Source organism: Mustela nivalis (assembly GCF_964662115.1).
Source record: "Mustela nivalis genome assembly, chromosome: 16".
Lineage (NCBI taxonomy): Eukaryota > Metazoa > Chordata > Mammalia > Carnivora > Mustelidae > Mustela > Mustela nivalis.
Genome location: NC_139035.1, coordinates 28,765,071 through 28,792,090, shown reverse-complemented (window position 1 = coordinate 28,792,090; position 27,020 = coordinate 28,765,071). Strand labels below are relative to the sequence as shown.

Here is a 27,020-nt window from a genome sequence, read left to right as displayed (position 1 = left end):
CCTAATGAACCCTGTTCTGAGAAATCCGTGGGCCGCGGCGGTGGCTCTGTCTGGCCCTGTCATTCCGTCCTTGGCTCAGCAATCAGGCGAGCACCAGGAGGAGCACTCCTCTCCCAGTGCTTCCCTGGTAGGGGGATGGATGGCTTGTCCTGACAGCAGGGCTCAGAAGGACCTCCTTAAAGGTGGGGGACACACTGTCTCCTGGAGCTGCTGGCTGGGGTGGCTGCAGGACACAGCTAGAGGGACACGGCTGGCTGGGTGTGTCCTGGGATCCCCGCCCGGGGTGCTCCCCTCCAGGCAGCCAGGAGCCCAGATTTGACCTGTATACTCTCCGTTCCTATGCATTAGACCTCCTTAATCAGTTTGGCATGCTGGTCAGGGAGGAGAAGGGGATTCTGCCCCGACTCCAGAAGCTGCAGGAGAAGGGAGTTCAGTCGTGGGGAGATGGTGAGTGAGCAAGGCTCCCGCTGGCTGCTGCGTGGGGTGTGATCATCGGGTCCAGACCCGCCTCTCCCTAAGATTCCTGGTCATTGCTGAGTCAGCGGACGTCCCCAGGGGACGTTTCTTACTGTAAAGTACGTAATGAGAAAGTACCGAGGTCAACATTTTCCAGTGTCCAACTCGTGGCCTCGAGTACAGCACTGTGCATTCATCACAGGGTGACTCTGACCATCTGGTTGCCTGGGAGGCAGGAGGAGAGAGGGGGATCTTCTTCCGGTTAGGAAGGCACTAGGGGCAGGCACTAGGCCGAAGGTGGGCATGCTCTCCCCCACGCTGGCTTGGCCACGCGTCTCGAAACCCCCTCAGAGGAGGGCCATGGGGAGGGGCTCTCTCTCTCTCCTTGTCCATCTGGATCGAGCCTTCCAGGACTGCCACAGCCCACGGGGCACCAGCCTGAACTGAAAGCTGGCGCTGAGTGTCTGTAGCAGAGACCCAGAGAGCCCTGGCCCTTGGTGACCTGGTGATCTGCTTCCCAAGCCTGCTTCAGAACAACTCTGGACCTTTCAGCGCTGGACTTCATAAGTGCTTTGTCCCTGTTCAGCTAGTTTGGGTCGGCTCTGTGTCACTTCCAGCCCAAAGTAGCCTAAGAGAGAGCATCTGTAAGTGTCACAACCTTCCTTTCTGTGTCCTTGAGTTGCTCGTCTTTGGAAACAATGCATAGAAACGGGCAGTTTACCAATCACAACAATGACACACACCTGTTATTCATTGTAAACAGATAACGTGGCACAAATGACCATTTTTGTTTGATTCATCAACCAGTTACACAGAATATAGACACTGCTATGCCTGGGACCTGGGGAGGGGGGAGGGGCAGTGTGCTGCATTCAGGAATGGCAGGTGCCTCTGTCCCCCTGCACCTGCTTTTCTGAGCCCGGTGGTGGTGGCCCAGGCTTGTTATTAGCAGGTGACGTGCTGAGTCTGAAATGCAGGGAGGGCCTGACTCGGCCCTGATCTCCCCTTTCGAGAGGAAGCTGATGATGCTGGAGGTTTCAGCAGCTCCCCAGCCTCCAGAACCCCTGGACGCCCATCCCTACCAGCGATGCACGAGGAAAGGAGCATAAGGGAGAACAGAACTGCCTTTGAACGCCATCGTCCTTGAAGGGGTGACTCACAAGTGGAATCGGTTCACATGTACGAGATGCACATTTCTGGAGATGCTTTCGTCCCACGTCTCTTGGTCCCAGCGGGGCTGCTGCTGAGAGCAGGCCGAGTGCCCTCCGGGCCTCCGCTGTCTCCATCAGCAGCTCCTAAGAATGAAAAGGCTAAATGGTTCCAAAAACGCACCCAAGGAAGGTGAAATTCATTTCTGGAAATGGCCAGAGAAGTTTGCAGGCAAGTCTGGAGAACAAAGTGGCAATCAAGCCGACCAATCGGACTTCTGTCTGGGGGGACCTGCGACCACACCCCAAGTCGGCTTCCTGATGCGGGTCCCGCGGCCGCCGTGCCGGGTTCGAGTTCTGCCCGCACTGCCTGAGGGGCTGCTGTCTGTGCAGAGGGGCTTCTGGTATCTTCGGTGGTTTCTGGCATGTCACTGTGGGGGGCCAGTAATTTGGCCCTAAAGTCTCGGGGAACTCTCGCCTGATTTGTGCTTGGGTCTGTTCATGAGGATCGGGGCACATGGTCCCCATGTTGTTTGGTAGCCCTTCTGCACAGAGCTTTGGTGTCCTGTTGTCAGGCTGTCTGTGTCCCGAGGGCTTCTGTCCCTTCACGTCCCCGTCCCAGACCCAGCCAGGCCTCTAGGAGGGGGAAGAAGCTACTTGCCCAACTGTGCCGCCCCAGAGAAGCAGGGTCGTGCCCAGTCCAAACGTCCTGTGCACTGGATTCTGTGGGGCACCAGCAGTAAGAACACCCGTAAGAACGACCCCGGGTGTGGGGTGCTCTGAGAGGGGGAGAGATGGCCAAGGTCCTGCCGGGACCTTGGTACGGCCGGGAGCCAGGATCGTGGCTCCGCGTTCCTCCACCACGCGTCTCAAGGTCAGAGGGCGTGCAGGCAGCTTGCTGGTCTTGGTGGAACCTCAGCCCGTCCCTCACCTGCAGGGACTGGGAAATGTAGATCGGTCTCCTTGGCCTGAGTGACCATCGACTTCTCAGTGAGAGTGGGCCTTGCGGGCTTCTATGGCTGTACCTGCCGCCCTGTACCTGCAGAAGGGGAGGCTGGTGGGGGGCAGAGTGGGAGCTCAGGGAGCGCATGGCCCACTGGGTACCTGCCATGTGACGCCCGAGAAGAGGGCAGCTCGTGCAGTCCTGTAGTCCTGTAGACGCGCGGATCTTCTGGTCTCAGCCGATGCTCTGGCAATCTGGTCCTTCGAGAAACCTCACTAAAGGCCTGAGTCCCCTGGTGCCTGGCATGGGGGCAGGAGGGATGCAAACCTAGTGTCTAGCGCAGTAGCAGCTGGCGTGCACACTTCTACGGGGCATGCGGTACTGGGTACTGTTCTGAGCACTGCATGTCCCCTAAAGCTCAGGCCAACACAGAGAGCTGGAGGTTATTGCTCTCATTCTCAGCCGACCAAACCAAGCACAGAGAGGTTAAGTGACTTGCCCAAGGTCACACAGGACCCTGATAACGTGGCAGGGCAGGGCTCAAACCCGAGCAGTCCATGTTCAGAGTGGGTGTTCCTCTGGGCTGGACTGCCTGGACTGCCCCAGGGGGCTCGTAGCTGGTGCAGAGGGCCGGCTGTACCTTCTTGGAACCACCCTCCACTGTGCTGGTCGCACAAAGGGATTCTAGGAAATTCAGATTCATTAGGTGCTTGAGTATCTTTGATGCACCAGTTCTTGTAGGCAGCTGGCAGGGGGCGCTCGGAGAGGAACAGATAAGGCTTGTGCCCTGGGGAGAGCAGATCGTTGCATAAATAGCTCAAAAGGGTGATCTGAGCTGCGGGGGACCGGGTGGACTGTGGGCTACTGGGCTCCGAGCTGGAGCACGGAGCCATCAGCGTGTGCAGCGGGAGGGAGTTATCAGAGGGGAGGATGGGGAGCACGGGGAGCCAGCTGGTGGGCGGGGAGAAGAGGAAACCAGCAACTTCGGCTGGGAATTAGTGGCCAGGGTAGGAAGCAGGGCCCTCGGGGAGGAGTTGGGCTGATGGCCCACTGGCCCCCCACCCCGCTAGGTGAGTCCTTCCTGCACCAGCCAGGCCTGGTCCCTCCGGTCTCTGAGAGGCTACAGTGGCCCAGAGACTTTACCTGGACTTAGGAGTGTGCGTCCCCTCAATTCCCTGAAGCTGCCAGGATTTCTCTGGGATTCCACTGAAATCCCCCTGTTTTCCATTTCTAACTGCTGCCCACCCAGCTGCTCTCTACTCCTCCCCCCCCACTTTCTTCGCATCTTCCCTGACGGGCATCGCCGCCCTAACCCCCTCCTGTGGCCCTTGGCCTGGTCCCCCCTGCAACCTCATTGGCCTGATGTCTACAGCTTCCTCTGGGAAACTGTGGTCCCGGGGCCCTGCCCTAGCCGGGTTCAGGTCCAAGCCGCCTGGATCTGGGGACAGAAGGCCTCTGTCAGGATAGCTGGTCATGATTCTGGGTCCTTTCTTGATGTAAATTTCCTGTTAAAAAGTAGGTTTATCAGATCTGTTCCGTTGTTTGCTTGTTAGAAAATCAGCAAGTGAGTCTTTTTTTCTTTCTTTATTATTTATTTAATAGAGATCACAAGTAGGCAGAGAGGCAGGCAGAGAGAGGGGGTGGGGAAGCAGGTTCCCTGCTGAGCAGAGAACCCTGTGCAGTACTTGATCCCAGGACCCTGAGATCCTGACCTGAGCCAAAGGCAGAGGCTTAACCCACTCAGCCACCCAGGCGCCCTCAGCAAGTGAATCTTAAAAGGCTACCCCAAGCATGGCCTAGGGGACCCCTCTGGGGGAAGCCAGATTAGGTTTATTTGGACCTTATTTTCTGGAAGGGTGTTCTCCAGGTGCAGTGTGGGTGCACTGGCAGAAGCCCCAGTCCTAAGCTTCTTCTTCCCCTTTCCTAGCAGCCACAGGTTTGGGGAAATGGGCCCTCTTGGTGCCTCAGTTGGAGTTGTTCCTAAGACTTTGTGGCTTAAAATCACGATTGTCCACGGAGAGGTGCCTCCCCAACCCCAAAGAACACCATAAAGCGGTTCCTCCTCGGTGGCTTAGTCCATCCCCATGCCTCCAGAAGGGTCTAGAAGGGTCTTCAGGGAGCCCCCCTGTCCTCCACAGCCTGTGGTCCATGCAGTCTGCTGCTCCCCAGCCAGCCTGTTGCCGCTTGAGGGAAGGAGGCTGGAGGGGGGGGCGGGCAAGAAGACATCCAGCTCTGTGTCCGAAGTCACAGTGGTCCAGCATCCCTGTCCCAGTCTCCGGCCGGCGGTTGTGAGGGTCAAAGGCCATCTCCTGTGTGGCCCAGCAGCCCTGTGTTGGGAACGTCGGATGCTTCCAGGAGCCTCGCTTCCCTCTGTGAGTGTGCTCCCATGGCATGAGCGGCCACGGAAGGCCCACTTGGAGAGAGTCGTCCGAGCCCTATCCTGCGAGCTGCCGCAGGAAGCTTTCCCTGGCCTGGGAATGTGCACTCTACCCCGCTCTTCACCCCTCCACCCCTGGCATGGCGCACCTCGGGGAGGGAGCAGGTGCCTGCCAGGCGTGTGGGGAGTCCCTGGCCAGACAGAGAGTAGCCGAGCACAGGCCTCATGGGCCTCTTGTTGCTCTCCCGGCTTCTTCCCTACTCCTCTGGGAGGCCTGACACCAGGATGGTGGGGCCGCCCCCTCTGCCGCTGCCATCACAGGAGTCCTTTTCTAGCCTCTGCACGAGCCTCAGCGTCCTCCCGGTCGCGTGGCACTCCAGCAGGTTGAGCTCAGACTGTCTGTGCAGCCAAGCTTTTTCAGCTTGTTGGGGAAGGACGCCCTCTGACAGGGGTCTTCTTGGAAGGTCAGGGGCCTCTGCCACAGCCCCGGCATGGTCATACAGCATCATCCGTTTCCTCTCTCCCGTGACTGCTGTGTGGCCTTTTCCATGGCCACTGGGATGCCCTTGCCGGACTTGGCCCTTGATAGGTACCTGAAACTATTTTAATTTTTTTTTTTTTTTAAAGATTTTATTTATTAACTTGAGAGAGAGACAGTGAGAGAAAGCATGAATGAGGAGAAGGTCAGAGAGAGAAGCAGACTCCCCATGGAGCTGGGAGTCCGATGCGGGACTCGATCCCGGGACTCCAGGATCATGACCTGAGCCGAAGGCAGTCGTCCAACCAACTGAGCCACCCAGGCGTCCCGGTACCTGAAACTATTTTAATGGAAGAGTGCACCTTGCTTTGAAACAAAAAGAACCAGCCACCTGCAGCTCTCATGCGCTTCCTTGCTTGCCCACAAACGGGAGTGGTGTTGGGCAGTCCCCGGGAACAGCACACACGCTACGATTAAAATTCCCTTAAAGTGCTTGCCTGGCTTGCTGTGTGACCCTCATTATCACTATTTTTCTGGCCACACAACGCCCTGGCATACGGGTAGGCACCGGGCCTCGGGCTCCATGAGGCCGACAGAGTGAAGACAGCATCATGGGCCACAAACCACAATGATGACAGGCTTCACTGGGATCTTTAGCTCATCTGACCCCCTGAATCCCTCCTTATCTCCAGGCTCTGCTCAGGCATCGCCTCCTGGGGAAGACTTTCCGGATGGAGCTGCGACCCCCCTTGTGCACCCACGTAGCCCTTGCTGAAGGCACACTGTGTTCTCAGGGCTACATGCACGATGTCAGCCTCAGGCCCACCCCATGAGGCAGGTTGCAGATGGGGAAACTGAGGTCTGGACAAGTCCTGTCACTGGGCAAGGCCTCGTGATGTTCCAACGCTGGGGCCCCCTTTTGCAAGCTCGGCAGCATTCCCCCTCCGCTCCTCTCTCGGGGACTGCCCACAAGGCCTTGTGTTCCTTGGCCAACTCGTCCCTCACTGCTTTGTGAGGTCCCTGAGGGCTGGGATGCTGCCTTTTTGTTCCCAGTTCTTGGCATCCAGCAGGTGCCTCATAAATGCCCCTGAACCCAAGGGAACCTGAATGGATGGAATGACTCAGGGAAGATTGTGAGGAAGAGCAGCTTTGTGCCCAGGAAGGCAGGTTTGAGCGGGTAAGGACACAGTGACTCCTCGCACAGGCTCAGTGCTGAGGACACAGTAGGTGCATCATAAATGACTGATGTGACTTGGAGGTTTGAACGATAGACGGAGGCTCAGCCATGAGCCCACAGGTCTTGGCCAAGCCCCCGTGGATAAAAGACTCCCACGAAGGCCACGGGTGGCTGCAGGTTGCGGGGATCCCTGCTCTCAGAGCCACCGGTGGGTTCTTCATGTGGCAGGTTCTCCTGGCGTGGACCTCCAGGCGCCTGTGACCTTGGGCAAAGCCCCTCTCTGTTTTCAATCTCAGTGTCTGCCCATCCATGGAAATTTCATCTTGTCAGGCTGCAGATTGTGAGCAGACGGGAACGTGTCGTCCCTCCAGCGCCTGTCCTCGGGCTGCCCTTGCTCACCTGCCACCTGACTGACCAGCCATCACACCGATCCTGCTAGAGAGTAGGGAGGACACAGCCCAGCCACCAAGGGCCTCAGTGCCCTTGTCCCTGCACAGCCCCTTCTCCACCCCCTCCCCCTCTGGCATTTGCACCCAGAATCTGCTGTGACCCAGCTCGGAGCTGGGGAACAGAGAATTCCATGCGGTTAAATTTCTGCTCAGGTGCAACATCCTGGGGAGAGATCGGGAGGCCTCCCCAGGCGCCCTGAGAGAGACCTGAGTGTCCAGTTCTGCTCTGCATCGATGTGGGGGTGTTGGCCACGGTGGAGAGCAGGGGAGCTTTGCCAACAAAGCACGGGGAGGCTGATGCAACCCAGGGCTATTAAAATTAATTATCAGCTCCTGTCAACCTAGCCTCCAGCAGGATAATCAGCTTGGTGTCGCAGTGGCGGCTCGAAGGACAGAGGGAGCCAGCTTCATGTTCTCCTTCCCCTGTAAGAAGGACGACAGACTGGTCTGCGGCAGCCAAGGGGGCTCTGTGTGTTACTGCCTTTATGCCACAGGGCCTTTGCATTTGGGGATGCAGGGCCCACCCCCATGGCTACCATAGCCACTGAGGACTGTCATCCGCTGGGTCTCACCTGTAAGCCCCTGAGCCATCCGAAGGCTTCTGCCTGCATCCATTCCCTGAGCCCCTCAGTGTTCGCTGAGGCCCAGCGAAGCCTAGGCATCCGTGCCCCAAGCTGGTGCTTTCTGCCTCCAGGGTGGAAGGGGAGGGCCCTGGGTGTGGAGTAGCCCTGAGGAGGGACGCAGGGCCCATCTGTCCGCTCTCCATGAATTGTCTTCTTTGGAACCTGTGTTTGGAGAGAGTGAAGTCATTGTAAACTCACTTCCCGGTCTCGGAGTGATCAGAGATGGGTAGAAGGGTCAATGGTTGCTGCTGACTGCAGGGGACAGCCTGGTCACCGCAGGGTGATGATGTCCTTCCAGCATGTGACTCATTGAGGAGTGTGCTGTCGGGTTGTAGGAGACCGTCCACACACCCTTTTACCACTGGTCCCGGTCGAAGAGACAGACAGATTCATTCTCAGGAACTTTCAGTGTGGTCAGGAGGACAGGAGACCAGAACTGGCCGTGTTTTGCCCTCCGTTCCCCTGTCTCTGCTTTGCTACTTCCCCATCTGGCAGGTCGTGAGGCGCAGGCCAGTGCTGGGTCCACAGAACGCTTCCTGCCCCAGGACAAAGCCATCCCCACTGACCTCCGCAGCCTTGAACCCTGGCGACCATCCTTTGGCTCCCTTCACCCTCCGCGACCCGCACTGGTCTGTTCAATGCCCCTGCCTCTCTGCTTCGCCCGCCTTGACACTTGCTTGTACTCAGCTCTGCCTACAAAATGGGCAACGCCTTCCTATAGCCCATGTGAACACAGGTGCCCCGGTCCTCCCCCTCCTGCCCCTTCCCGAGACCAGCCCCCAGGTATGTGCATGATGGAAGGACGTGCAGAGAGCCCTGCAGGGGCCCGAGGCCTCATCTCCCGCAGCTCACGCGGCCTCACCGAGGCCAGTAAGCTTATGTTCAAACCACCCTTCACTTTCATCCAGAATCATGTGTGCACTTGTCGTCCTTCCCGCCTCCGGGGGGATTAGCTAACGTGATGACAAGCTGGGTGTCCAGACGTGGTGTGTTAGAGTCTCGGGGGGGCTGGTACCCAGCTTCTTATGCCCTCCAAGGTCTGAGATTCAGAACGTCAGAGGGCTGAGTGTGACCCATGGGTGACCTTCTTTTCATCTTGTTCTGGCCCGGACTGGACGGCGGTCGGCCGCGAGACCTGTGTCCTAAGGTGTAGTGTCTCCTCCTAAATCGGCTGTGAAATTGGGGTGAGGTTCCTGCACATCTCCCCCGAGTTCCCTGAGGCTCAAGGTCAGGGTCTGCCCAAAAACTGCTGCACTGTCAGCCCTCCCTGGGGGTTGATGAAGAGTGTGCAGGTGACGTGCAGCGCATTAAGGGGACAGCAGAGACCGCGGCCTGCAACTGGGGGGCCACACCCCTCGAGACCCCTGTTCCAAACCCTGCACCTTCCACAGCTCCCACAGGAGTCATGTGAGAAGCTGAACCGGCTGGGGCCTTGTGAAGGAGGTTTCCAGAACCCCAGCCCTACCCACCCCACCTCCAAGCTCTGTCCCAATGGGGCAGAGCGGCCCCTCCTGCTGGGAGACCAGCAGGTGCTCAAGGGAGGTTTTTCTTCTAGGGTGGGAGCTCCAGGGGGTAGAGGTGGACGGATCCTTGGCCTCCCCACTGCCCGTCCCTGGGGCCCAAGCTCTGAGCTCCTTGGGGATGCTACCGGCCCAGCCACCTCAGGGGAGCAGTGGTGGCCAGAGGGGGTTGGTTCCAAAGCCCAGGGGCATCTTTGCTGTGAGTCTGTGTATGTGTTGGGGGGGTCCTTCTCAGGCCCTTCTTCTGTGGCATCACAGCAGGACATGTGTGCGAGGCTCACGTCCACGTCAAAGCTCCCGGTGCTGGAGACCGTGTGCGAGGCTCACGTCCACGTCAAAGCTCCCGGTGCTGGAGACCGTGCTGGTGTCACCCGCCTTGTGCCTGGTGGTGGTGGCCTGGCCTTGCTCTTCCCCCCGGAGAAGTGTGCCCTGGGCCCAGTCCCTTGCCCCGAGACTGTGCTCCGGGGGATGATCTCCCCGACTCAGCCCTGTGCGGTGGGTGTCGCCCTTGGGCAGCGCGAAGGGCCAGAATGGCACCTGGGGCTCCTGAGAGGGGGTGTGACTCTGGTTCTGTATCTCTGAAGCCCCCTCCCCTTAAACCAGACAGTATGTGAGAGTCAGATGGGGTGGGCTTTCTTGCTTTAAACCAGGAATTCCTGGGTTGATCCCTGTGCCTTTGGGGGTCTGGGATGTGGGGCCCGAGACCTGCATTTTTAGAAACCCCAGTTCATCCTGATGCACAGATTGGTTTGGAAAATGGCGGTAGGCCCCCTGCCCCGCCCATCAGATCCTCATCCTCCGGAGGCTGGGACCCCCCCCCCCCCAACTCAGCGACTTCCTTAGGCTTCTCGCTTGTACTCTTTTTTTTTTCTTTGGAAAGTCGTCCTCACCCTTGTCCTGGAATCCACACACCTCATTGTCTCCCTCTGACCTCCTCCTTCCACCTTGGCACCCTTTCAGAACCCCCGCTGAGGCCACTCCTGGCCTGATGCACTCTGGCTCCCACCCCTGTCCCTGCCACTGGCCGTCTCTGCGGAAGGGGTCAGTCCCTGGCTTCTCTTCCTTGAGTCGGCCTCCTGTGTCCAGGACCTCAAGCCTCACCCCTCTGACCTGTTCCTGCACCTTCGTGCCCTCGTCCCTTCTACCCTCTCTGTCCTTGCTCACCCAAAGATCTTGATGTCCCCTGGGCTCTGGCCTTGACCTTTCTTCCTTGAATTCTGTGCCCTCCTGGGTGATTTCCACAGTCTGCAGCCCACCCTCCCAAGCTGCCGTTCACGCTCTCCTGGCCCATGATCCCTGGGTTCCCCCCATATCTTGGCTCCACCTTTAGGGTGTCGTGGGGGAAACCAGGAGCCCGCAGCTGTCAGGGCCCCCTCCCCGCACCTTCTGCGTCCTGCCGCCGGCTGCCCAGTCCTGGGGACACTACCTGCTCTAACTCCTTGGGCTCCTTCCTACCTCGTTCCCCGCCGCCACTCCTCCCTTCCCACCTCTGACTTGTCATGGGATCTTGGCCGTGCCTCTCTTCCCAGCCTCATGCCTCAGCCGTCCCTCCTCTTGGGAATCACAGCATTTGTTCTAAAATTAAAACCCGATCGTGTAATTTCCCCCATTGAACCCCTTCCCAGGAGCGGCCGTCGCCTGGAGAGGGAAGCCTGACTTCATAGCAAGGCCCTTGGGCAGCCTTTCCGGTGTGACCATGGCCCACCTTGGCCCCATTCTTTTAATTTATGAAGGTGGTTTATTTTTCTTTATTATATATTTACTAATTTGTTAGAGAGGAGGAGGGGCAGAAGGAGGGAGAATCCTGAGCAGGCTCTATATGCAGCTTCGAGCCCGATGCGGGACTCGATCTCATGACCCTGGAATCACAACCTGAGCCAAAATCAAGTCAGACGCTTCACCGACTGAGCCACCCACACACCCCAATTTATTATTATTATTATTATTATTATTTTTTTTTTTTACCAAGGCAGGAGCCAGCCTTGTTTTTCTCGCTCCCCTCCATGTGCCCAGCTGCCCTGTGCTGCCCTCTGGGCCACCGGACAGACTTGCTGGGTCGTGTCTGGGATCCTCTCCCTGTCTTTCTTCCCTGGACCATCTCCGTCTGCTTCCAGACCTTTCCCCACCATCACGTACTCCTCTGTGAAATTCTCCCCGAAACAACCAAGCAGAATTTGTCACTGTTCCTTTCATGGCCCTGGGATGCCCGCCGGAGCCCAAGCTCCCGAGCTGGGGGTGCCCCACCCCCCCGCAACCTGCCTGACCGGTCTCTGTCCTGGACCTGGCATGGGCACAAGGTTGGTGCTCACTGGGGTAAATTAGAACTAACACGGGCTGGCCAGGGTTCTTTATTTAGCGGGTAAGACTCCTTTGAAACAATTAACACCTCTTCACATGCAAATGGGCTACAATCATTCTTTAAATTTACTGTTGAAAAAATTAAAATGATGTTTTTATAGTATAAACCCATCCACTCAGGCCTGACTTTCTGTGACACGTGTAATCTTATACAGCAAAAGGGAGCTGTTACCAGCATTTCCTACTTAGTGAAATTATTGATCCTAATTAGTATTAATTGATGATTAATTTATCAAAGTGAATGCAGCTGCTGGTAACATCTATACACATACATGTTGTACAAATCGCTCAGGGTGCGAGGTGCTCGTGTTTCTGTGCACGTCCCAGAGTTACCCTGAGCATGTCCATGTGTGCGAAGGAAAGGGGTGACCAGAGTCCCCGCGCTCACACCTGTAAGTGTGCCCCCCTGTCTTTCCCTCCCTCCCTTCATTTTCTTTCTTCCTTCCCTCCCTCCCTTCCTTCCTTCCAAAGATTTTATGTATTTGAGGGACAGTGAGCGGGAGGGAGAGGGAGAGAGAATTTGAAGCAGACTCTGCTGAGCTCCGAGCCCGAGGTGGGGCTCGATCCCACGACGGTGAGATCACAACCTGAGTTGAAACTAACAGTCAGACACTCAACCAACCGAGCCACCCAGGTGCCCCGAGTTTGTCTCCTCTTTCGAACACACCGTGGGCAGGCCTGTCTCCTCCCAGCAGACGGGCCTGGGTCTTTGCTGGCATCGCCATGTTGCGAAGCGCCGTGTGTCCACAGAGCGGCCGGTGCGTCAAGCTGTCCTCTCCCCTCGGCGGGCGGACAGGTGTGTGTAGACGCCCGGGGCCCTCTATTCAGTTTGGGGGTTCTGGTGAGGGTCCGTCTTTTGACGGCTGACGGACCAGATGGCTTTGTAATTGAGAGCTCGGAGCTCAGGGACGGAGTTTCTCAGGCCCCCAGTGTCCGTCTACGCAGCAGGCTGAGCCGTAGCCTGACCCGCAGAGATGGGCACTTCATGTGGCTCAGCCGAACGGATGCGGGCAGGCAGGCTGGCGTTCAGCCACAGGTCGGGGCCCCGCTGCTCCATGGCCTCCCAAGGACGACTCTGGCCACAGGAGGTGGAGGTCCTCAGGGGTCTTTTGAAAATCATAAAGGATGATGTTTCTTTACTTACGTATTTCATTTTTTTTTTATTGTGGTAACATGCGCGTAATAAGAAACGGGCATGAGGTCCACTTGCCCTGTCCAGCTGCCACCTTCAACAGCCATCTCCAGAATAACTTTGCCTTGCGAAACGGAAACTCTGTCCCCATGAAAGTCTAGGTGCCCATCCCCGCTCCCAGCCCCTGGCTGTCACCCTCCTACTGTCTGTCCCTATGAAAGCGACCCCTCGGGCGCCTCGCATAGATGGAATCATGAAGTATCGTTTTTTGTGACTGGCTTCTTTCCCTTGGCATAATGTCCTCAAAGGTCATCCTGGCAGTAGCAGGAGTCAGGATCTCCTTCCTTTTGTGGGCTGAAGAACATTCCGGTGTGTGTATACACCATCTTTTGTTCATCCTCTCGTCCACCTGTCGGCACTCGGGGTGCTCTCACGCTTTCTGTTTTCACAGACCCGGAAGTGAAACTGCTGGGCTAGCTGGGGATTCTATTTTTGAGTTTTTGAGGACCCTCCATATGTTCTCCGTAGGAGCTGAACTAATTTTCCTTATTTTTTAGTGTAAGGGTCCAACATCCTGGCAGAAAAGCATTCAGGCTGCTACACCAGACAGATCTGCATCTAGTCCAAGGCTGGGCAGTGCGGCCCCATCACTCAGCCTCGCTCAGTCCGGGGCCGCCCAACTCGTCACTTGTTTTTTTAGTTTCTCCTTTTTAATGGTGTCAATCCTCGTTCATCTCATTTCCCAGCACGCACGAGATCAGCAGAGGCAAAGGACGGAGGTACACGCTTCCCAAGGGGCCCCAAGTCTCCTGTTTCCTCCCGTGTTCACTCCCAAGCCCTGAGTCCATGTCCTGTCCTTCCCCAGCTGCTGCTGGCTCATCCCTGACCCTTCCAACCCACTCAGCATGCTGCTGGCATGTCATCTTCAGTCACTTCTTCTGTCATGTCTCTGGCTCCAAACACTGTCAGAGCTCCATTTCCCCCAGCTTAGGGGCGTGCACCTTCTTTGGGCTTTCAGAGCCCCTTGGCTAGTGCCCCAGCAGCCTGCCACCCCTGCCCAGGTCACTGGTCCTACCCCCACAGCAACCTCCCTCTCCCCAGGGGAGGAGGCTGGGTTCAATATCATCTCCATCATCCCCACCTCTGTAAACTGGGGCGTACCCCTAGCCTCCTTCCTCCTCCGTCAGGTGGTTAAGGAGCTTCCTCACTCATCTGGGGGTTCCACAGGGCAGGCACCGGGTCAGGCATCTGGATGAGCCGCTGAGAGACCCCAGCCAGCCACAGCCCGCAGGAAGGAAGGTCCAGCCCTGCTCTGCGCCACTGGCCCAGCTGTCCGTGGGTGTGAGAGGAGAACCACCTTCTCCCAAGTCTCCCCGCTCTGTGCCGGTAACATGGAAGGGCCGCTTCCTCCATGATTCTCACACTTGAGTGGGCATGTGCGTGGAGGGGGGAACTTTCCTAGAAATGCGGATTCTTGCCCCCCACCCCGCTTCCCGCCCGGTGATCTAAATTTGGATTAGGTGGGACTTGGGCATCTGCATTGTTTTCAGCTTTCCTGAAAAATCGTTGAGACCCATCACGGTGCGAGGTTGAGGTGTGCAGCGTGATGGTTTCGCTGACGTCTGCAGTGAAGCGAACAGCACAGGACGCTCCGCTAGCATCCAGTTGCTCCTACAGATACGACACAAAGACACAAAGCCCTTGTCTTCATGTGGCGAGAACTCGGGATTTTTCTGTCCCTCCAAGTCCCACAGCAGGGTTGGCTACGAGACACCCCCCTGGTGCTTCCTTCCCTTGCACGTGGGATTTAGACCCTCTGACCCGCCCCCCCCCCCAGCTCTCCCACCCCCCTATAACCACACGTCTGACCTTTTTTCCTGAGTTTGTTTGTTGTTTTGTTTGAGATCCCACGTATCAGTGAGATCCTGCAGTGTTTGCCTTTCTCCGTCTGGCTTATCTCACCTTAGTGAGATGAAGGCATTATGTTGTCACGGGTGGTAGGGTTCTCTCGGTTTTCATGGCTGAATGATATTCCATCGTGCACACGTGCACCATGATATCTATCCATCCCTCCATCCGTAGACATGACTTCGCTACTACAAATAATGCTGCAGTGAACTTGGGGAGCGGATATCTCTTTGAATTAATGTTTTCGTTTTCCCCATATGGCTGGGCCATATGGTCGTTGCATGTTTCATTTTTTGAGGACCCTCCATCCTGTAAATGGCTGCACCCATTTACAATCCCAGCAGCAGAGCACGAGGGTTCCTTTTCCCCCGCATCCTCGACAACACTAGGTATCTCTCATCTGTGTCTTTTGATCCTGGCCATTCTGACGGGTGGGAGGTAACATCTTGTGGTTTTGATTGGCATTTCCCTGAGCATCTTCTCATGTGTCTGTTGGCCGTCTGGGTGTCTTCTTTGGAGAAGCGTCTGTTCAGGTCCTTTGCCCATGTTTTAATTGGGTGGTTTTTCTGCTACTGAGCTGTATGAATTCTCTCTGTATTTTGGAGATTAACCCGTTATCAAACACACATTTTGCAGGTATTTTCTCCCATTCCACAGGTTGTCTTTTCACTCTGTGGATGGTTTCCTTTGCTCTGCAGAAACTTTTGAGCTTGATGTTGTCCCACATGTTTATTTTTTGCTTCAGTTGCTTGAACTTTAGGTGTCATATCCAAGGAACCATCACTAGGACCCACAGTGGGGGAGCTTCGTGTCTGTGTAGGGGTCCAGCTCCATTGTTTCCCATGTGAATATCCAGTTATCCCGGCACCACTGATCAAGAGACCATCTTCTCTCCTGTTCCTCATCCTTGTCAAAGACTAGTTGATTGTACATCCCTGGGTTTATTTCCAGGCTCTCAGTTCTGTTCCAATGGTCTGTTTTTTTGCCAATACAATATTCGTTTGCTTTTTTTTTTTTTTTTAAGATTTTTAAATTATTTATTTGACAGAGATCACAAGTAGGCAGAGGGGAAGGCAGAGAGAGAGAGGAGGAAGCAGGTTCCCTGCTGAGCAGAGAGCCCGATGCGGGACTCGATCCCAGGACCCTGAGATCATGACCTGAGCTGAAGGCAGCGGCTTAACCCACTGAGCCACCCAGGCGCCCTCGTTTGCTTTTTGTAGCTCTCTGTATATCTTTTAAAAAATTATTTATTTGAGAGAGAGAGAGAGATCGAGCGCGCACAGGAGCTCTTCTGGGCAGATGGGGCTGTCTCATCCCTTGTCTGGGTGAGGGTAGGAGGCTGCTCCGGGCAACTCTCACTTCCCCAGACTCTCCATTTGGGAGGGGCCAGGAGCTACCCTCAGCCTCGGCCAGGAACTCATCCCCCTGCCTCGGTGGACCAGAGAGACCGTCCACAGCAGGCACAGGCTTTGCCCTGGGGGTAATCAGCTTGCCTGCCTGCCTCGGCACATGTCCCTTCCTGCCCTCTGGTCACACGTGGCTGGGAGACCCTCTCTGGGAGACCGTCCCTGGGTGTCCAGTGTCTGGAGATTAGGGTGGGGAGCCAGTGGCCTAGCTTTTCTGCAGGCTGGCCACAGGGCTCAGAGCCCAGGGAGGAGAGAGCCTGGCTCCAGGAAGATGTCACTAAGTGCAGGGACATGTGTCCCTAGCACGTGCAGGGATCTGGGAAGTCCTACTGGCTAAGGGACCTGGACACACCTGCTACATCACTTTGTGGCTTGTGGATATTCAGCAAGTCTTGGGCCCCCTTTCCCTCCCCTTGCAGGTCTGGGGTGTCCAGGGGAACCCCGTCAGAGATGGGTCTTAAACACGGGCACCGGTCTTGCCTTTTCCACCCTGCAGGAACCTGGGGTCTCTGCTCCTGTCCCTTTGCAATTAGTGAGTGTTCTGGGAGTCACTTCCTGAATTTGCCTCTGTGGGTGGCTTCCGTGTCACCCCAGGGACTCTGGTTCCTACCTCTCAGCTGCTAGACCTTCACAACTTCTGCCACACAAGGTGGATGTCCTTCCCCAGGCTGTTCACTGTCCTCACAGGGGGCTGCACGGTGGCTCCCTTGTGGCAGGGACAGCTTATCATGGCCCCAGAACTGTGCTGGGCCTCAGGACTATGCTGGGCCTGGGCCCACACATCCCAGGGCTGGTGCCTCGGCTCCCCCAGCATGGGGACCAGAGGTGAGCCGGGTCTGAGTGGGAAGGTACTGGACACAGGCCACCCCTCTCCTAGCTCCCTGGGGTTGGCGTTGGATAGCAGGGCCTCCGGCTGGCCGGGAGCATGCGTGTGGCTCTTGCCCCCAGTGCACTCAGAAGGCTGTCCCCTCCGGTGTCTCACAGGCACGTTTGTCTCGGCCTTCGCGGTGCTGTGTGGAGCCCGTACTGACCTCCCGGACAGGCACGTATGCTGTGTCTTCTGGCTCAACATCGCAGCGGCCCTCATCCAGACCCTCACGGCCATCGTCATGGTGGGCTGGATCATGAGCATCTTCTGGGGCATGGACATGGTCATCCTCGCCAGTGAGTAGCCACCCATGCGTCCGGGGGCTGGGCTGGAGGAGGGGCTGGTGCTGGATGGTCTGGGCCGTGTGGTCTCGCCAGGGGGAGCACCTTGCCGGGAGGTCTCCTCCTCCCTGGGGCCGGGCGCTTAGGAAGGCGCACCTGTGTGCTGGTTACAGGAGTCTGCAGCTGCCTGGCAGAGGGGACCCTTCCCCTGTCCCAGTCCCTGACCCCCCGCATGCCCAGCCCCATGCCTGCTGGGAGTCCTGAGCCCGAGGGTGTGAACGAGACAGGATGGAGCTTCTGACCAGCTCAAACACCTTGGGCATCCTCCTTGTTGAGGGAACAGCCCCAGACCACCTTGGGTAGCCGGGATGCGGTCCGTGTGCCTGGTGGTGCCAGTTTCCAGAAAGAAGGAGAACCCACGTGGCCTCCCTGCCCACGGGAAGTCCTGTAACTGTGGGTTGTTGTGTTGTTGTGTTTGGTTTTTATAGCCAGACAGTACGGTTTTCTCCTTCCTTTGACCTAAGTGTGGCTCCTTCTTGAGGGGACCTTCGCCCATCATTTAGTACAAACTTGAGTCAGACACAAAACTGTTTTGAGAAAGTGCCTGACGTTACAGAGCTCACCGGATGGACATAACATCTGTGAAGTAACCTTGAGCTCTTAGAGCAGACACTGCACGTGGCCGGCGTTTTCACACGTTCTGTCCACGCCGCCGTGGACTCCCACGGACAGGGACCGCATCCTCTCAGGCACCGCGTTGCCCTCTCTTCATGCCCCAGGGACCCCCTGGTGTCCTGTGCAACAAAGCCCCTCCTGGGCTGGCCTGTCAGTGCCAGAGCATGGATGTGAGTTATGGGGAATGAGCTAGAACGATCTAGAATGACCCGTAGCTGACTCCCTCTGGTTTCAGGGTCCTCTGAGGAGGCAGGGCACACACAGCTGCCAGGCCAGGCCAAGCCTCCGGTCAGTGACCAGTCAAGCCACGGGCCAGAAAAAAAATGCAGGTCCCAGAGCCCAACTGGGGTCCCCTGGAGCCAGTTGGTTGGGCAGACTGGCCACCTGGAAGCAGGACATCCAGCAAGAGAGGTCTGAGAGGCAGTGGCAGACCCTGGGAGGTGGGGGCCAGCCAGGAGAACAGGAGGGGACCAGCAGGCCTGGCCAGAGCTCCGGGGCTGGGTGGGTTGGCCCCGGGGAGGGCTAGGCTGCAGAGGGCTGCTCTCAGGGCAGGCACAGGGAGGCTCTCAGGGAGGGGAGCAGGCAGAAGAGTCAGAGACCCAGGCAGGCCCGCCATGGGCGCCTCGCCCTGTGCCCGGGAACAGGGACTGTAGAGCCCAAAGCTTCCCCAGGGGCCTGTGCGATGGCCCACTGGCTCCTGACCCTTTCCCATTTGGGACCTGGGGGCCTTGCTGTGGGACACGTCCTCAGCCGTAGTCGGAAGGCCTGACCCCGAACGAGGCCTGACCCCTTTGACGGCTTCCTCCTGCGTGACCCCATTGTCTGGCCAGGTGCTTGGGCACCTGAAGGAGGAGACTTTCCCCTCAAGTAGAATGCACCTGCGTCACCCAGCTCCCTTTCAGTGAATGGGCGCCTTGTTCCTAGAGCTTTCTGGTTGTTTTTATCTTGGTCTCCCTTAAAACCCAGGGGTTTTAAACACCACAGGGTCTGTGTCTTAAAGATAACTGGAAGGGCCCCCCGATCAGATCCTAGACTAGGAAGCATGGACCCTGATGAGTCAGATGGGGCCTCTTCCTCTTCCTCTCTTTGCATCACCCCAGACTGTGGGCTCAGCCAGAAAGCCTGGCCCTGTGGCTGGCACTGAGAGTGCAGCCGGGATGCTTGGTGTGAGAAGCCGGGTTCCCACCCCGCCCCGGGGCCCCGGGCCCTCGCTGTGGCCACTCAGTTTCTTGGATGTCTGCACACTGGCCCCGGGGATGCTGGTTTTTTGCACCAGACTTTTCAGACTTGGCTGTAGGAGAAAACCCACCACACCTCACCCCTGCCCACTGGCTATGCCGCCTGCCGGACTCAGCCACCTATCTTGGCAGGGGTGACTCGTTCCAGAAAGCAAACCTGCCCCGGAAGGATGTGTAATCACTGCTGTTGAGAGGCGGCTGCAGGCTGGGGGTGGCTCCGAGGGATGGCGGAGCACACAGGTCCTGCGGGGGATGGTGACTTTGCCAGGAGGTCCCACAAGGGACTCGTCTGTCCTAACTGATAGTTGGACGAGGGCCATTCTTTCTGGGTCCACTCCAGCCCCTTGCTGCAAAAATGAAGGAAACCTCTCAGCTGGAACAGTAGAGGATGATTAAAAAAAAAAAAAAAAGGTTTTACTTATTTATTTGAGAGAGAGAGACAGACAGACAGAGAATAAGCAGGGGCTAGTGGCAGGCAGAGGGAGAGGGGGAAGCAGACTCCCTGCTGAGCAGAGGGCTTTATCCCAGGACCCCAAGATCATGACTTGAGTGGAAGGCAGGCACTTAACGACTGAGCCCCCCAGGCACCCTGAGGATGACCTTCCACACAGCACTGGCCAGGGGGTCATCAACACATACACTATCCAGAAAAGCCGCTAAGAGGGCGAGCAGGGAATTGCAGACCTAAGCAGTCCGGGACATTAGCAAGCCATTCTGTTGATAATAACAACGAGCCCACCACAGTCTGTCCTGGTCGAGGATGGAGAAATATGGGGTAGTTCCCCATGCTCTCTGCCCCATGTCCACCCCAACACGACACCGTCTGCTTACCCATCTGCATGTTCTCCACACGGGACTTCGGCGCCTCTGCCGGTCCATCGGGGTATCTGCAGCAGGAGATCTGTTTGCCTCTGTCTGTCCCCAGGCATTAGGATGTATGTACAGGACTCCTGTCTCTATACGGGGTGACCACACAGAGCCCGGCTGGGGCCAGGAGGGAGCATCTCAACCTCCTGAGCATGTCCCGCAGCCGTCCCCCCGCAGGTGCACCTAGCACACTGAGCTCCTCGGGGCCCGCGGTCGGCTTCTCCAGGCAGGTGGGGGTGAGCCCAGAGGGAGGGTCAGCAGGTGGCCCCAGGGGAGGAGTGCGCTTGGCTGAGTTGTGGGGCTGCAGGCTGTGAACCTGGGGTGGGGAGAGCTCTGGCCACACGCCCCAGTCCCAGCACCCACCTGCCAGTCCCCAGAGCCCGGGCAGAGCGCTTACACATCCTGATGCTTTTTAGACTTCCGCCAGTCCTTCTGGTCTCTGTTTTCACCCTGTTTTCTTTTTCTCTTTTCCTCCTTTCCATCCTGCGGCCTCACATCCCTGTGTTGCCCCCAAGTTTCCCAAGGTGAGTCTGCTGGTGGGTGCAGGGCCCCCAGCCAGGGCTGCTGCCCACCCTGCGCACCACTCTCCCCCACACGTTCACCCCAGCGGGCCGCCGGGCTTTCGTCTTGTTTTTGGTTTTTATCTATTTTCATTTATTTTTGTGCTTCTGTATATCTTCTTTGTGTTTTTGTTTGGTGGGATTTCTAGCTGTAGTGTGGAAAGTGTTAAAGTGTAGACAGAAGTCTGGGGCCTAGCACACTGAGCCCCTCGGGGCCTGCAGTGGCTTCAACAACACATGGTCACTCCTGTGTCGTCTGTGATGTCATCTTTTTTCTGCATTTCCCGCACATGATTCAGACTTAAAATTGGTGAATAATTTGGTAAATAATGAGAGAAAAAAACCGTTAGGTCCTCAGAAACTCCTCTGGAGCTAAGTTGCCAGCTCTCAGTGGGGTGGGAGGCATTTCGCCAATCCCAAACTCATAACTTCATCCCAGTGGTCTTGTGATGGTCAACAGTGTTTTAAAGGCTCGGAGTCCTCGGTCATGTTTGTCTGTGTCCAAGACGTCCGGCTGATTGAACAGACACATGCTGACGGTCTTCTGTGTCCTGTCTTGCTGTTTTTCTTTCCATCCTCCTCTCTGTCCACACGTCCCAGGAGCCTGGCTTTCGGGGATGGAGGCCCACCCAGCAGTCTCCTGGGCAGTGGTTTCGGGGCATGTCGATCACCGTGCCCCCCACCCCCCATCCCGGATGCCCTCCTGTCCCATAACCTCACCAAACCCAAGGTTCCACAGTTCTTCCTGCATCTTTCTGTTCTGGTTAAAAAGCTCATGCCCTCCAGAAAAGGTGGACCCTGAGTATAGCAGCCATTCACACCCTAGTGTGAATAAGATTTCATGACCATATTGCAGTTTACAGGCACCTCCTGGAGAAATCCTGTAGGAAGTATGCATCTCACTGTCTCATCTCTTCTTCTTCCACACAGGATACAAGGAGCAGGGCATCCCACAGCAGCTGTGAGTCGAAGGCGCTGCCGAGAATTCCAGGGTGGTCCCATGAGGGCTGCGCCAGGCTGCAGTGGGCACCGGGACCTCACTTGCTCTTCTGCCATCTCCCGGGGTTGGAGTGGAAGAGGGGGATTTAAAAAACATTATTTATTTTGAAAACGCATCTGCTGTTCTTGGCAGGCTGCGAGGCTGCCAGCCCCTCCCCCTGCTCCAGAAAGACACAGGCCCCCAGAGCATCTCAGGTGGGGTGGAGGGTGGGGAGTGGGGGGAGGTATCGCGGACAGCGAGGCTGGGATGCTCGGCTTGCCCCTACCCTGCACGTCTCCCTGCCCCCTGCCAGGGTGCCCCAGAGCTGCCAGGCAGGGGCAGGGTTCAGTGGACCCTTCCTCTGGGTCCCCAGCCCCCATCTGACTGTTTGGTCTCCCTGGGGCCACGCCAGGGCAGGAATGAGCCAGGGCAGGAGTGAGCACCCAGCCCGGTGTGGAAAGGTCTGCTGTGCCCTCTGCCATCCCAGGGCTGCCTGGGGACGGGTCCCCAAAAGTCTCTCCTGGCCCTGTGCTCCCTTACTGCAGCCTACCGTTCACCCACCCTCCCTCCTCGCCACTGAAATCTCTGGGCCTGGGTGTGTTTTGACCTTTTGACCTTTGCTGGTGACTCCATCTCTGGGCAAAAGGGCTTGCCAGGTGTGTAGACGCAGGCTCCCCAGTGCAGGTGTGGGCGAGCATAGGCCTGCTGAGCCTTCACATTATACAGAATACCACGCCTGGTCCATAGTCCTCCTAAAATCCTTGGGGCTGGATGGGTCTCTGAGTTCAGAAAACGTGTATCTGAGACGGAGTGAGACCCATTTACCATGCGTTTCCTAACACCCCCGCAGTCCGGGGCACCTCCCGACCGCCAAGCGCATGACTGATTTTGCAGAGAACCCTGTGAAAAGTCAGACTAATTGGGATTAATAAAAACCATGAATAGCCTCAGCTTGCTTGGTTCAGGTCAGATCTTGGCCTAAATAAGTTATGGAAGAAAACTTAGCATTCGAGAGCTTTTGGGGGATTTAGAATTGAAAAAAAAAATTGTCTGGGGTGGCGGACTTGTTTCTGAAAATCCCTCTTGCGGGGCCTGGGACTCCTGCTGGGGTCACGCGGGATTCCTCCCTTTCCAAAGGGGTGGTAGGGGCCTTCACAGTGCCTGCCTGCATGGTTGTTGGGGAGTTGGACCCTGATGGGGGAGGGACTCACGGGAGGTGTTGGGGCCACTGCAGGTTGGGGATTGCTCTGAAGTGGAGAGAGAGGCCATTCAAAGTCACGGTGGATGTCTACACGTCTGTTTTCATTTGCTTCCTAACATGGGAATGGTGAAACTGGGGTACTGGCCCAAAGCTGTTTACAGAACCTCTTAGACTCCCTGGGAGAGGGCTTTTCTTGTCTGTTGGAGACTCAGAGTGTGGCCAGGGCTGGCGAGGTGCCCTGACTGGCCTTTTCCTGTCGCTGGGTGGGTGTGCGTGGGGAGCCTGCCGCTGGACAGGTCACCTTGCTCCCCAAGCCCACTCACCTCCCCTGCTGGGCTTTCTGATTCTCATCCTGCCAGGGACATGGGGCCTTGGGCTCCCTGTGGGTCGGGTAGCTCTGGCCCACTGTGGAGACCCAAATCCCCTGCCCGGAGCTCGGCTGCACTCTCTGAACAGCTGGCTGTGTCTTTTTTTCCCTGCCCCCCTTCCCTCCCGACCCCAGCCAGGCCTTTGCTGCTGCTGCTGCTTCTTTCGTGCTTGGAATCCTGTGCATTTTCAAGGCGTGGGACCAGCTTTGGTTTCATTCAGAAAGCCAGAGCCTTTTAGAGTGTGAAGATGGCATCCCCTGCCCGGTAGACAGTAGGTGGCTGCTGGTGGCGCCCTGGGAAGCTGTGTCAGTGTGGGAGCCTCCCCTGTAGCCAGGTTGGAGGAGCAGTACCCCGCTGCCCTCTTCCCCCACATGCTTGAAGGGACCACGGGGAGGGACCACAGGCCTCAGGCGCAGCCCCCGCGGTGGAAGCAAGGATCTTGCATTCCCTGCTTGGGTGGCTGCTGAGGGGGACAGAAGAGAGAGCAATTTATGGGATGTGCTTAGTGGTGATCCAGACCCGGGTGGGGGTTTCTTGAGTGAACCCCGGTGTGGGATGGGTTATACAGGGGTTTGTGGGCTCGGAAGGATGGCACCCCTCGGCTGCCAGCTGCTTCCGAACTCGAGGGCATGTCAGCCTCCGGAGGAAGCCCTTCCTGTGGAGCTGGTGTGTGCGAGGATGGAGGCACCCCCGTCCTCTGAACCCCCAGTCTGTGAGAACAGCTGCGTGGGAGAACGGCTTGAGATAGCAGCTCTCTACATGAGACTGTGGCCTTGGTGTCACCGGCTGAGACCAGGGTCGGGAGGTGAGGAAGGGCCCTGCAGAAGGGTGCCTTCCCTCTGCCGCCCCCGAACCACGTGTCAGCCCCGACGACAAGGACAGCCTCCAGGTGTTGGGCCCTTGCCAGGCTTGCTGCGGCTCCTTGGGCCGCCTATGACCCCAACCAACAATCCTGGCAGGGGGGACGTGAGTATGCGGAACTTCCAGAGGGCAGGGCTGAGGCATTGGGAGAATGAAGCCCCGAACATGCAGCTCATGGCCTGTGGCAAAGCCTTGCTGCAGTGGGGATGAGATCTCTGAGCCAGAGGGGCCTCTGGATGGCCTTGCCCGTGGAAGTAGCAGGTGACAGGAAAAGCCTCCTCAGCAAGGACTGGACGGTTCCACCACACGCTGTCCTGGGCGGCCCGCCAACCCACAGCCCAGAGCAGGAGTGAGAGCAGGCAGAGGATTGCTCCCAGCCCTCTGATCCCCCACGTCCCAGAGGCTTGGCGGGGACTTCAGCCTTGTGCAGACGCCACGAGGACCGAGGAGCAGTGGGGAGCACGCGAACTCAAGAGGGTCGAGAAAGCCACATGGTCCGAATTTCCCCAGGAAGGACAGGGACCTCAGGAAAACCGAACACTGAGCCCCGAGGCCCCAGAGAATGCCTTCCAGAGTCCTGAGGCGCTGGAGGAGGAAGCCTGGGGTCCACAGAGGTGGTCCTTCTGCGCCAGCCCAGCTTTTTAAACTGCCCCCGAAATCTACTATGTTTTCTTTAGTGAACCCCATCCCTGCGCAGATGGGGGCGAGTTTGCGAAGGCCACTTGGGGGGGTGGGGCAGGGCCGATGTGGGGCCCCATCCTGTCCTCAGCCCAGAGGCCTTCGTGACCTGGAAGGTTTTCTCTGGTGGTGATGCGGGCTGCCTGGGCCTATGGAATTGGCTTAGGGATGACTGACCTTGACGTGTCCCCTGGTTGGTGGCGCAGGCCCTTGTTGGCTCCTGTGGTTGGTTTGTTTGGGAGGCTTACAACAGAGAGACTGGAGGCGGACGGGCACCCTCAGAGGTTTCCCAGCCTCGTTGACCATCCCCAGAGATTGGGACCTCGCAGGGGCGGGGGTGTTGTGTGAGCTACTCCCCATGAACCCGCCTGAGGCTGAACAAAGCCAGAGCGCCTTCTACTCAGGGGTCCCCCAGGCTGGAAAGGGGTAGCTCTTGCAAGCGGGGCCCTGTGATCCTTTGTGTGTGCAGCAAGCACCCAGCGTGCCTGCTGCGGCCTGAGGGGGGCTCCCAGGGGGCAGCTCTGGGGTCGCCTCACCTGCTCTTCCCGCCGTGCAGGTGAAACAGCAAGGTGAGCGGAGGCAGGAGGCCGGGCTGTGGGAGGGGAGGCTGGCGGCTGCCTGGGCTGGGGGCTGCTGGTTGGGGTCCAGCGATTCTCACCTGTTGGGCTCTGAGAACTTGTGAACGTTCGCGGGGTCACGGAGGCATGCAAGCACGGCTCGACTGGACAATCTGCCCTAATCTAATCCCTGTGCTGCTGGGGAGCCCCGTGCCCCAAACACTAGGGCCAGTTCCAGCTCAGTGCTTTCTCTCCTCCCGTCTTGTGCCTCAGCTGGACCATCTGTACGTGAGGCAGCCAATGCCAGTCCCATTTCTGTCAGAGCAGAGGCCTTGGAGGATGGCCCCAGGGCCCTGCAGAGGCAGAGGCTGAGGCCCCGGGCCCCATCGACTGGGAAATGGCCACACTGGAGCCGGGACTCTTTCTAGTGATAGACACTGCGCTCTCTCCCCTCCTGATTCTGTCGCATGGGCAGGCGGATGATAGGGCCGTCTTTGTAGGTGTCCTGAGTTTCCAGTACAAGTTGTCTCTCTGGACTTAATCCCCAGTTCTGTCTCCGTCTGCCTGGATTTGCCAGCATGCCGGCCACCCGCAGGCCAGGCCACTGGCACCCTAGGCAGGCAGAAGCACAGACATATGCACACTCCCTTACACATGTGTGTGTACTCCCCCCACCCCAAACACATGTTCACAGCCCCTCCAGCTGCTGGGTGAGGGCAGGACTCAGGGTTGGGACCTTGACATCCACAGAGGGTCCCCTCACACTGCCCAGGAGCCATACCTCCAGCATGGGCCCTGGCAGGTGGCACTTGTCCTCATCACCCAACACGGCCCAGATGCACACAGTTCACTTGATCCCGAAGGGCCTCTGTGCCTGGAGCTCTTCCTCCCAAGGTCCATGGTTCCACACCCCCAGCCACCAAACCCGACTGGCCTTCGTGGGAGGAACGACATGGGTCTCCCAGAGAGGAGGGGACCATGATCCCTTTCTGGGCTCTTCTATGGCTGCAGATAGTCCTCCCCACCATCCTCCCCGCCCCCCAGCCCTGGCCTCAGGATGTGAAGCAGTGAGGAGAGACAGGCAAGGTCATACCCACCCCACTTTCTGGGTGAGCATCTGGCTAGTGTCCCAACCAGGGAGCTGTTGGCGGTGGCCCTAAGTGACCAGGGCGTGCCATGAGAACACTTGGCTGGCCCTTTGCACAGGCTAAGGTAAACATGCCATTGTAAATGGTGCCAAATTTTTGAAAACAAAGTACATTTAAAAAAAAGAAACACTGATTCTGTGCATATTAGCTGAATTTATATTTGGATGAGTGTTGTGCTGTGATTTATAGTTTTCAATACGTGAGCGACTTTGGGTCTCTCTTCCTCCTGTTGAAAGAATTGCTGTCCATTTCTCTTGTTCTCTGCCAAGACCCTCTCCCAAACCTCCCAGGGCTTCCTCATTTTATCTCTGTCCAGACCCATGGGGATCACCCCCCACCCCCAGCTGCTGCCCCTGGGATCCTCGCCGGCCAAGGGGTTCTTCAGCCCATCCCAGTGACTGGAGCCTCCATCGGTTATACAAGAGGAAGAAATTCTCCAGCTGGGGACCTAGAGAAGCTTCCAGACTTGCAGTCTGGGGCCCAGGCCGGTCTGTGGCTTGGCCTTCCCCGCACCCTCAGAACCCAGCCGCCACCAGTCCCACCTCCCGACTGCCACTGGCCAGGTCCTCACAGCCCCTGGAGGCGCAGGGCAGGGTCCTGACCTCCCCGGTGCCCCACCAGCTTCGGAAGTCCCAGCTCAAGCCCCGTGGTCATCCGTGTAATGGGAAACAGCGTGCATGACCGTCTAAACCTGTGTGTACATATCTCCGTGTACATATTTATATTCTGATTTTAAATATACAAAGCATGGCATCTCTTTGGCA

General features: G+C 57.5%; 1 protein-coding gene across 3 annotated transcripts in view; it reads left to right on the top strand.

Moving 5' to 3' along the window:
- The window catches only part of STUM (stum, mechanosensory transduction mediator homolog), a 54,990-nt gene extending 27,970 nt beyond the window's left edge, over positions 1 to 27,020 (top strand). For 2 of the 3 annotated variants that reach the window (XM_082704455.1, XM_082704454.1), the window contains 2 exons: positions 16,960 to 17,139; positions 21,395 to 27,020. In XM_082704455.1, coding sequence (XP_082560581.1) covers positions 16,960 to 17,139; positions 21,395 to 21,429 — 215 coding nt within the window. In that variant the 3' untranslated portion in view covers positions 21,430 to 27,020. Of the gene's footprint in view, positions 1 to 16,394; positions 16,646 to 16,959; positions 17,140 to 21,394 lie in introns of those variants that run through there. The other variant, XM_082704456.1, reaches the window with a different exon arrangement.